General features: G+C 41.7%; 1 protein-coding gene across 3 annotated transcripts in view; it reads left to right on the forward strand.

The window, feature by feature from the left end:
* The window catches only part of PRDM10 (PR/SET domain 10), a 117,995-nt gene that overhangs the window by 101,559 nt on the left and 3,967 nt on the right, over window positions 1-12,469 (forward strand). For all 3 annotated transcript variants that reach the window (XM_084781121.1, XM_084781120.1, XM_084781119.1), the window contains one exon: window positions 5,826-5,929. In XM_084781121.1, coding sequence (XP_084637247.1) covers window positions 5,826-5,929 — 104 coding nt within the window. The remainder of the gene's footprint in view (window positions 1-5,825; window positions 5,930-12,469) is intronic.

Here is a 12,469-nt window from a genome sequence, read left to right on the forward strand (position 1 = left end):
GGAAGGATGGATAGTGTAATTACTTTGTGTTCTCTGCATTTGTAGCACCCAGACTGATCCCACTGTTCCATGAGCCAGGCTCTTCCATTCCTTGTTTAAAAGTCTTTCCCAGACAAGTTCAGAGGCAGAATAATTCTTGGTCATCGTAGTTTCCTGTATTGGCCATTATTAAGCCCACCCATGCACATGCTGAATCATAGATTTTCTCTTCCTCTGTGTTAAAGGTCAGACCTGAGGGCTCTTCTGTTACTTCATCTTTTCCTTCTTGTTCTTTTACTTTTTCTCACGGGTTCTCTTTCCCATGCATTCTGTCCACTGTAAATATGGCAAGCCAACAACTCCATCTCATCCTCCTCTTTCCCAACTTTCCCACAAAATCAGAGGGGAATGCTAAGCATAGAATGCACATGTTTTTCCCCGTTGTAATTCTGCCCTTACATGGGCAAGTTCCTTTTGGGCAGACAGCTTAGCCTCAGCTGCATGTCTTACTGCCCAGAGCAAACACCGTACAACAGCTGTCACCGCCTGTTTATGCTCTTATCCCAAACATGTTACTTTCAGAGACTGTAATATGTTCTCTAATACATCAGTTATTTGAGGGAGCAGAGAATTCCTGTACTTATGTGGTAGACCTCATTTATCAGCAGATGCTACTCCATACCATGTAGAGGAAGATGGCCACCCTGGGATCTGCTCTCCCCTCACCCCCAAGATACACCACTCTCAAACAGCTTGGCTTTGGCTATGTATCTTTTCACCTAATTGCAGTTGCCACTATAACAAAGAGACACATCATCCCATATGTCATGGGGGAAAGGTAGCCACATTGGGATTGTCCCCGCAGAGGTACAGCCCTCACTTGGATCGGCTTCAGTCACATTGACCATTGTGATGCAGCCACTCTTCTCAGTTCATCTTTGGTTCTGTCAGTCCCTGTTCAGGTGCCAGCTGTGTTGTGTGACTTTTCTTGGAGAAATGTAAATAATTGTCTATTTACCCCAGATAGGACACATAACAGACAAAAATTATTACACTCAAATATAGCTTGACGAACCCATGAGTTTATTAGGGTTGCCTACAAGAGCATTGGGTGAGGGTTGCTTGTAGGGTAACACAGGTTACTTACAGGTGACAGAGGCATCCCCAGCATGGATGACGACCGGTTGTTTGCTGCTTTCCTGGCATAGAGAGGCCTTGGGAGTCTTGTAACTTCTAAGCTTCCAGGACCTGCTGAATTTCTTGGACTTCCTGAGCCCTATAGGATTCCTTGTCTCCTTCTCCATAGGAATCAAAGTCTTGAGTATCATGGTGCAGGTATGAGAGCTTTATCACTGCAGATGAGGTCCAGGTAACAGACCCAGTGGTAGGAAGCAGGAGAAGTAGAGGCCAACAGAGACAGGTGTGCATATCTTTCTTTCTTTCTATGCAGCCCTGGAACTTGCTGTGTAGGCTAGGCTGGCCTTGAACTCAGACGTCTGTCTGCCTCTTCTGTTGGTTGTAAATGTGGGATTACAGGCGTGCACTACCACATTTTGATCTTCTATTACTGGTTTATCTGGGGGCCTATTTTTGTTCTGATTATCCTTGCCTGTGTTTTGTAGATTTGGCATGGAGTCAAGAACAAACTACTGTTTATATTTCCAGTCTTTTCAGTGAAATATTGGTGATCAATAGGAGGACTAGCTATAGTTTCTGCCAGGAAAAGGCATTTACTCATGGTCAATGCCAGTAGATCCTAGCAGATAAATATATATGTGTATGTATGTATGTATGTATGTATGTATGTATGTATGTATCTACATATATATATGTATACACATATACATGAGACAGGGTTGGACTTACTCTGTAGAGAGAAATGATATTTATACTCAATTTGAGAAACTAAAATGAGGGGCTAGAGAGATAGATCAGAGGTTAAGAGCACTGGCTGTTCTTCCAGAGGACCCGGGTTCAATTCCCAGCACCTACATGGCAGCTTACAACTGTCTGTACTTCCATTTCCAGGGAACTTGACACCCTCACACAGACACACATTCAGGCAAAACACCAATGCACATAATAAATTAAATAAGTAAATAAATAAATGTGAAATGATGTATATACTTAAAGTAATCATAGTATGAATTAGCATTCTAATTTGGAAAAAAAATAGTCTGGAACTGAAATGATTTATTAGGAAAAGAATCCAGAACTATGCACAGTGGAGAGCACAGCATATGAACCCTCTGTGCCCTCTCTTTGGCTTCAGCAGTTCCCAAGTCCTGCCCAGCCCTACCTTTCTTGCACACCCCCAACTAGGTAATTTACCCATTACAGCCTTTCACTCGAAACATTTAGTATCTACTGTCTAAAGTGGAATGACCGAGCATGGTGGTGCACACCTGTAATCGGAGATCTTAGAAGGTAGAGGAGGAGACTTGCATTCAAGGTCATCCTTGGCTACATAGCAAGTTTGGGCATAGCCTGGGCTACATGAGACCTTGTCTCCAAAAAAAGGAGAGGAGACTGGGGAAGTGTCTTAGTGGGTGAGAATACTTGCTACACAAGTATGAGGCTCTCAGTTCAAATCCCAGGTACCCAAATAAAAACTGGGTGTGGCTTCACGCGCGCGCACACACACATACAGACACACACAAAACACTAAAAAGAAATGAAAAACCTCATCAAGACATTCTTGGTTTGTTTTTTGGTGCACAAGCCTTGCATATGCTGAGCATCTTCTCTATTACTGAACTATATACCTAGCCCAAAACATTAAAAAAATATATTATCATGCTATTGTTATTATTCAGCCTAAAAAATGGAAATAATTATTTAATATCTTCAAATAAAGTTCCAATATCCAGCCAGTATTCATATTTCTTTGATTGTCTGAGAAAGGTTTATAAATTTCTTGTTTGGACTGGGTTCTGAGCAAAGGCCATCCTTCACAGCTAACTGAGTCTTCAGTGTCTTTTCACACTCACTCTCCCCTTGTAGCTGGTGTGTCTGTGGTGAAGACAGGGCTCACGTGTCCTGTAGTTTTCACATTCTGATTTTACTGGTGGCATCCTTGTGTTATGGCTTGACGTACTTTTTTTCTGTTTATTTCCTGTAGACTGGCAACTAGATCTACAAGCTTAATCAGGGTCAGGGTCTTCTCCCCAGTGTGCTCAGCTGGTGTGGCCGTTGGGCTGTGTCTTTGTCTCATGAGGACTTGCAAAGGTGTGATGCTCTAATCGGTCCTGTCATTCCTACTCTTTAATTAGGTAGAGATGGTAGCACACGCTCATAACCTTAGCCTGTAATCTTAGCACTTGGTAGGCAGAGAAGCAGAAGGATTGCCAGACCAAGCAGGGCTATATAGAAAGACACTGTTACACACAAACGAGAAAGTTGCAGACACAGAGGCAAAGGACCTCTGTGAATTTGAAATCAGCCTGGTCCACATAGTTAGCTGAGGTTAGACAGCTACATAGTAAAGCCACATCTCAAAATAACAATGAAAGCAAAGCAAAACAAGAAAGAAAGGGAAAATTATAATCATAAAATTACTCTAAGAGGGGCTGGAGAGATGGCTCAGAGGTTAAGAGCACTTATTGCTCCTCCAGAGGTTCTGAGTTCAATTCCCAGCAACCACATGGTGGCTCCCAGCCATCTATAATGTGATATAATGCCCTCTTCTGGCCTGTAGGTGTACATGCAGGCAGAGCACTGTATACTTAATAATAAATAAATAAATCTTTTAAAAAAATTACTCTAAGATACACTTTGTATAGGAAAAGTAGAATAAAATACTTTAAATGCCAGGTTCATTACTTCTTTTTACTGGTTTTCAAAACAGTAAATCAGTTTCCTTGTGCTGTATAATATGTCCAAGATGGCTAGTGGGTGTCTTAGTGTTATTTTTGTACCCATGATGTTTATACACATCACACATGACTTGCTGGAACCTTCTGCATTTGTTATCCTTATAAATGTTCAGCTACGTCATCTTTGCCTGTTCATCCTGGCACCCCCATATGTCACACATGACCCTTTCCTGTGCTCAGGAGACAATGTCCCAGGCATACCTTCTGTCACTGCCCAGAGCTGGCATCAGTCAGTGTCATCTCTCAGCTATTTTGGTGGGATATTGCTTAGAGACTGTCAGCGGGGCACTAGCATAATTTCTAACTTGCTTAAATAATGCTGGTGATTCACTTGTGAACAGTAGGCAGCTGTAAATATACCAGTGCCATGAATTCAAGTCTCAGTATAAAAGATAAAAATAATAAGCTAGAAAAAGTATACTTTTAGGACTCATTTCAAGGTTTAAAAAGTTTGAGTATTTATCTTTGTGAATATTTAGAAGCCATTTGAGTTAGAAGGTGTGTTTTTTTTCTTTTTTGTTTTGTTTTATTGGTTTTTTTTTTTTTTCCAAGACAGAATTTTTCCATGTAGCCTTGGCTGTCCTACACTCACTTTGTAGACCAGGCTGGCCGCAAACACACAGCAATCTGCCTGCCTCTGCCTCCTGAGTGCTGGCATCAAAGGTGTGCACCACCACCCAGCTGGTTGTTTCTTATATGGTCCCTTTGTACTAGTCTCTTCATGCTCATGTGATTATTGTAAGAGGTCCATTCACTCAAGAAATGCTATCAGGCCAGGTGTGGTGGTACACTCCTTTAATCCCAGCACTCCAGAGGCAATCTGTCTCTGAGTTCAAGGCCAGCCTGATCTACAGAGCTAGTTCCAGGACAGCCAAGGCTACACAGAGAAACCCTGTCTTCAAACACCACCACCAACAAAAAATGGGTAGGGGGAGAAATCAAACTAGTAAGATCTTGCAAATGTGGGAAACCTTGGGAATTGTCTCAGTGTGAGTGTGAGCACTGGCAGATATGGATGATCTCCAGTGTAGAATTTAGGATCTCTTTTCTTTTGGCTTTTGGGTCCCATATAGCTCAGGCAAACCTCAAACACACTGTGTAGCCCAGGCTGGGGGTATAGCTCAGCTGGTAGCATTTAGGACTTCCTGGGTTTAATCCATAGCACAACATAAATTGAGCATGTCACCACATGCCTGTAATCTGGGGGGGGGGGGGAGGCAGGGCAACCAGAAGTTCAAGGTTCTTCTCAGCTACATAGTAAGTTTGAGAAAAAACAAAACAAAACTGTGGTCCTTCTGTGTTAGCCTCCTGAGTGCTGGTGCTACAGACTTGAACCGCCAGGCCCAGTATATTTAGAATTTTCAGCATAGGATTACTGTTCGTGGGACAAGAACACAGTCACACACCATTTTGGGTTCCTGTTTTCAGGTGGGAATCTCATTTTATTGCTCGGCTGGTCTGGACAGTGAAGCATTGTCCTTGTCTCAGAGATTGATCTGCTTTAGCCTTGAGTCGCTAGGTGTACAGTTGCCATCAACACTTCAGTATAAAGTAGGCTTTGCATCAACAGGTTTGTCCCCCTATAGCCAATATACAGGTTCTGAATATGCCCAGGCTAGGCTAGGCTAAGACACACACACACACACACACACACACACACACACACACACACACACACACACACATTATTCTTACTTTTTCTCCTAGGCTGTCTTGGAACTACATAGGCAAGGCTCCCTTCAAACTTAATAGAGATCCACCTGCCTTTGCCTCCCCAGTGTTGGGATTCAGTGTGTGCTTTACAATGCCTGGCAGCTTAGCTGTATTAAATGCATTCCATTATACTGTATGTTTAGTTTATGGTGGGTTTATTGGGATATAACCTCACAACACAAGTAGAGAAGCATTTGTTCTTCTAGCACTTCCACTAAAATCTAAGCCCACTGAATTTTGTTTATTTCTTGTTTTCAGCATCTGAAATCCAAATGATGACACTGCCCCCAGGTCAGTTTGTGATCACAGACAGTGGTGTGGCAACTCCTGTTACTTCTGGGCAAGTGAAAGCAGTGCCCCCGGTAAGTCACTGTGCCAGGGCTGTGCTACAGCTTGGTCATAGTCTGTCTTCCCTTCCTCCCTCTCTCCTTTCCTTCTTTTTTAAGTGCTGGGACTGGAATGCTGGGTGGGTGATCTTCCATTGAGTTACCTCCCCACGCCTCCTATTTATTTTCATTGGTGATTTAGTCAGTTGTCATGATTTGAACTCTGAGTCATTACTACTTTATCCTTAGTGCATTGCTTAGGACACTAGTGCCAAGTGAATGTTGATTCAGCTTCTAACTACAACCAACCTACCAGATCTAGCCAGAAGATTATAATTTTATGTACCTTTCATAACTATTACAAGACTTCAGCTGGGGAAGAATAATATAATGAACTCATTATGGGGTATGTGCATATTTGAGACATGGTTTCACTATGAAAGCAAAACTGGTACAGAGTCAGGAGAGGTGCAGGAAAAGCTGGCTATAGGGTACAAAGCTGGAGCCACAGGCTGCCTTAGGGTTGATGTGCCAGGTACGTGCCATGCCAGTCAGAGAACAAGTGAGTGATCCACCTGCCAGCTGAACAGCCTCACTCACTAGACTCGGTTCTCAAAGATCCATTCCACTGTCCATCTATACCCCACCCCGACCCCATCCTGTCCCATTGCCTTTCCTCCCACTGGGTGCCCCAGCCCAAACTTGAGTGGACTTCTGCTGCCCAGAAGCAGGCCACACCAGTCAGAAGAACCTACCAAAAAAGCCAGAAAAAAAAGAGGTGACCTCAGGCAGAGACTTTCTGCTGGATGAGAGACCACACCAACTGGCTATCAGAACCACAGACAGGTGGCCCACCAGAGGACCTCCTCCCCTCATTCAGTGGCCACAATCCACACTCCCCTCCTCATCACTGTATCCCACCCCCAATTGTGCAGAGAATCCCTGCTACACCAAAGGCCAAGCCAGCCCCCAACTTGGACAGAGACCCCTTACTGGAACAGAGTTTACAACAACCACCAGAAATCCTGGGTATAGACCAGAAGACAGGAGAGGAAACAGAAACAAAGGATCAAAACACCCATCCAACAAAGACAAACTCAGAAATCAGCACTTAGACAGATAATCACCCAAACCCAGATACCTAAACACCAGTGTAAGAACACAACCTACAACAGCCAGGGCAATGTAGCACCACCAGCACAGCTATCCTGGCGTATATGAGACCTGAATATTCCAACACAGATGAAGCATAAGAAAACAACCTTAGCCGGACCTGGTGGCCTATGTTTTTAATCTCAGCACTGAGGCCGGCCTGGTCTACAAAGTGAGTCCAGGATAGCTAAGGCTACATAAAGAAACCCTGGCTTGATAAACAACAACAACAACAACAACAAAAACAAAGAAAGAAAGAAAACCTTAAAAACAACTATGAAGATGATACAGGTCTTTAAAGAAGAAATGAAAAAAAATCAAGGAAAAGACAAACAAAAAATTGGAGGAAATCAATACATTCCTTCAAGAATGCCAAGAAAAAACAAACAGGTGAAGGAAACGGTTCAAGACCTGAAAATGAAAAAGAACAACTGAAACACAAATTGAGGTAATTCTAGAAGTGAAAAATCTAGGTAAGTGAACGGGTACTACAGATGCAAGCATCACCAATAAAATACAAGAGATGGAAGAAAAAATCCCAGACACTGAAAATACGATACAAAAAATAGATTCATCAATCAAAGAAAATATTTAACCTAAAAAGTTTCTAACAAAAAACATCCAGAAACTTTGGGATACTATGAAAGACAAAATCTAAGAATAATAGGAATAGAAGAAGGACACAAATCCCAGCTCAATAACCCAGAAAATATATTTAACAAAATCATAGAAGAAACTTTTCTTAACCTAAAGAAGAGCATGCCTATAAAGGTACAGGAAGCTTACAGAACACCAAATAGATTGGAGCAGAAAAGAAAAGTCCCCTCACCTTATAAGAATCAAAACATTAAACATACAGAACAAAGAAAGAATATTAAAAACTTCAGGGGAAAAAGGCAAAATAACATATAAAGGCAAACTTGTTAGAATTACACCCAACTTCTCAAGGGAAAGGCTAAAAACTAGAAGAGCCTAGACAGATGTCTTGCAGATTGTAAGAGACCACAGATGCCAGCCCAGACTACTATATCCAGCAAAACTTTGAATCTCGGCTGATCATGGTGGCGCATACCTTTAATCCCAGCATTCGGGAGGCAGAGACAGGCATACCTCTGTGAGTTTGAGGCCAGCCTGGACTACAAAGTGAGTCCAGGATGCCAGGACTACAAGAGAAACTCTGTCTCAGAAAACCAAACCAAACAGAAAAAACAAAAAACAAAAAACCCCACCAAACAAAAAAGCTAAAAACCAAGCACAAAACTGTTAATCACCATAGATGGAGAAAACAAGATATTCGATGGCAAGATCAAATTTAAACAATATTGATCCACAAATCCAGCCTTACAGAAGGTACTAGAACTTCAACCTAAGAACATTAACTACACCCAAGAAAACATAGGAAATAAACAATTTCACATCAGCAAAAACAAGAGAAAGGAAACATACACTACCACCACCACCAACAGCAACAACAACAACAATAAAATAACAGGAATTAAAAATCATTGGTTATTAATATCTCTCAATATCAGTGGACTCAAGTCCCCAATAAAAAGACACAGACTTACAAAATGGATGCAAAAAACAGGATCCATCTTTCTGCTGCATCCAAGAAACACACCTCAATGTCAAAGATAGGCATTACCTCACAGTAAAGGGTTGGAAAAAGATTTTCTAAGCAAATGGATCCAAGAAGCAAGCTGGTTTATCAATTCTAATATCTAACAAAATAGATTTCTAGCCAAAACCAATCAAAGGAGATAGAGAAGGACATTTATACTTATCATAGTAAAAATCCACCAAGATGTCATTTCAATTCTTATCATCTATGCTCCAAATGCAAGGGTACCCACATTTGTAAAAGAAACATTATTAAAGCTTAAATCACACATGGAACATGTTTTTTTAAAAGATTTATTTATTTATTTATTTATTATGTGTACAGTGCACGTTAGATCACATTATAGATGGTCGTGAGCCACCATGTGGTTGCTGGGAATTGAACTCAGGACCTCTGGAAGAACAGACAGTGCTCTTAACCTCTGAGCCATCTCTCCAGCCCCTGGAACATGTTAGTAGTGGGAGATGTCAACACCCTACTCTCACCAATAGACAAGTTATCCAGACAAAAACCAAACAGATATAATGCAGTTAACAGACAGCATGAATCAAATGGACCTAGCAGATATCTACGGAACATTTCACCCAAACACAAAAGAGTATACCTTTTTTTCAGCACATCATGGCTGGAGAGATAGCTCAGAGGTTAAGAGCACTGACTGCTCTTCCAGAGGTCCTGAGTTCAATTCCCAGCAACTACTAGGTGGCTCACAACCATCTATAATGAGATGATCTGGCCTGCAGGTGTAAATGCAGGCAGAGCACTATATACATAATAATAAATAAATCTTTTTTAAAAAAACAACACTTTTTCGTGATAAAAGTCTTGGAGAAATCAGGATACAAGAGACATACCTCAACATAATAAACAAAATATATAATAAGCTGATAGCTAACCTCAAATTAAAAAGAGAGAAACTCAAAGCAATTCCACTAAAATCAGCAACAAGATACGGCTGTCCACTCTCTACATATCTCTTCAACATACTGCTTGAGTTTCCAGCTAGAACAATAAGACAACTAAAGGAGATCAAGGCGATACAAATTGGAAAGAAAGAAGTCAAAGTATCTCTGTTTGCAGATGATATGATAGTGTGCATAAGTGACCCCAAAATTCTACCAGGGAACTCTTACAGCGGATAAACACCTTCAGTAGAAAACAAAACAACAACAACAATAACAAAAACCCCTGTAGCTCTCCTATGTACAAATGACAAACAGGCTGAGAAGGAAATCCCAGAAACAACATCCTTCACAATAGCCACAAATAATAAATATCTTGGTGTAACTCTAACCAGGCAAGTGAAAGACCTGTATATAAAAACTTCAAGTCCTTAAGGAAATTGAAGAAGATATCAGAATATGGAAACATCTCCCATGTCATGGATCAGTAGTAAAAACAGCAACACAATCCTCATTGAAATACTAACACAATTCTTTATAGACCGTGAAACTTCACATGGAAAAACAAAAAGCGCAGGATAGCTAAAACAATTGTGTATAACAAAAGAACTTCTGGAGGTATCATCATCTCCAATCTCCAATTGTACTACAGAGCTATAATAGTAATAATAGTAATAATAATAATAATAATAATAATAATAATAATAATAATAATAATAATAATAATAATAATAAAAAGCATGGTATTGGCCTGAAAACATATACATTGATCAAGACTCAGGCGTAAATCTGCACATCCATGGCTCCTTGACTACTGGTAAAGAAGCCAAAATTATATAATGGAAGAAAGAAAGCATCTTCAACAAATGGTGCTGGTCTAACTGGATGTCTGGTATGTAGAATACAAATGGATCCACATCCATTACCTTGCACAAAACTCAAGTCCAAGTGCATCAAAGACCTTAATATAAAACCAGATACACTGAATCTAATAGAAGAGAAAGTGGAGAGGAGCCCTGAAAGCATTGGCATAGGAAACAACTTCTTGCCCAGAACACCAACAGCTCAGGCACTAAGATTAACAATTAATAAAAGGGACCTCATGAAACTGAAAAGTTTCTGTAAGGCAAGGGACACTGTCAATAGGACAAAGTGACAGTCCACAGATTGCGAAAAGATCTTGACCAACCTCACATCTGACAGAAGGCTAATTTTCAAAATATATAAAGAAGTCAAGAAAGCCGGGCGTGGTGGCGCACGCCTTTAATCCCAGCACTCGGGAGGCAGAGGCAGGTGGATCGCTGTGAGTTCGAGGTCAGCCTGGTCTACCAAGTGAGTTCAGGATAGCCAAGGCTACACAGAGAAACCTTGTCTCAAAAAACCAAAAAAAAAAAAAAAAAAAAAAAAAGAAGTCAAGAAACAAGACATCAACAAACCAAGCAATCCAGTTAAAGAATGGAGTACATATCTAAACAGAAGACTTTCAAATGATCAAGAAACAAAGAAATGTTCAGCATCCTTAGCTATAGTCAGAATGGCGAAGATCAAAAACACAAGTGACAGCTCATGCTGATGAAGATGTAGAGCAAGGAGAACACTCCACTGCTGGTGGGAGTGCAACTTGTACAACCAGTTCAGAAATCAATACGGTGTTTTCTTTTAAAAAAAAATGTGAATCGATCTACCTCAAGACTTAGCTATACCACTCCTGAGCATATAGCCAAAGGATGCTCCACTATACCACAAGGAAACTTACTCAGCTATGTTCATAGCAACTTTATTCATAATAGCCAGGACCTGGAAACAGCCTAGATGTCCCTCAACCAAAGAATGGATAAGAAAATGTGGTACATTTTCACAATGGAACTAAGCTGTTAAAAACAATGACACCATGAAACTTGCAGGAAAATAGATGGAAGTAGAAAATAATCATCCTGAGTGAGATATCTAAGACTCAGAAAGACAAAGTGTGTACTCATAAGTATTTATTAGTTGTAAATTAAAAGATGCTCACACAATCCACAGACTCAGAGAGGCTAAGTAACAAGAAGGGCTTGGTGGGTGAGGGGGTCGGGGCGGGGAACTGGGTGCCAGACTCTCTTTGGGAAGGGGAAATAGAATAGATTTCACAGGTGGATTGGGGGTAAGGTAGGGAACAGGAAGGATTGGCTGATTGGCGGAGGGTGGGAAAATACCAGGAGAAATTACTGGAATTGGGGGGGGTGTGCATTTCGAGGGTGAGGTGGAAACCTAGTGCCATGGAAACTCCGTGGAATCTAAGAGACTAACCCTATCAAAGACTCCTAGTAACGGCCCACAGAGCCTGAGCCAGCCATTCTCTGTAACCAGGCAAGGCCTTAAGTGGAAGAATTGAAACCTTCACGCTCAGTTTGTCCTGCTTGGAGTTCTGGGAGCAGAGCCTAGCAGAATTGTATCAGAGAGGCTTCACCTAGCAACCATTAGGCAGAGCTCAGGGGGTCCTTCAGAGGAGGGGGAGGAAGGATTTGGAGGAACCAAAGGGCCACCACAAGAACAGGGCCCACAGAATCAGCTGCCTGGGACTCATGGGGGCTTCCAGAGATCAGGGAGCCTATAGGGGTCTCACCTAGGTCCTCTGCACAATCTTTTGGCCGAATAGCTTGATGTTCTTGTAAAATTCCCAACAGGCAGAGCAGGGGCTGTCCCTGACTCTTTTGTCTGCTTGTGGACCCTTTTCCTCCTCCTGGGTTGCCTTGTTTAGCCTTGATGTGCTAGTATGTGCCCTGTCTTCTTGCAGCTTGTTATGCAGGGTTTGGTTCATGTTGGGAGCCATGCTCTTTTCTGAAGGCAGGTGGTGGTGGAGCCTGGGGGAGGAGAGAGGGACATGCTAGTGGGATGGGAGGGAGGGGATACTGCAGTGGG

The sequence above is a fragment of the Acomys minous genome, assembly GCF_964271855.1.
Source record: "Acomys minous genome assembly, chromosome: 5".
NCBI classification, from domain to species: Eukaryota; Metazoa; Chordata; class Mammalia; order Rodentia; family Muridae; genus Acomys; species Acomys minous.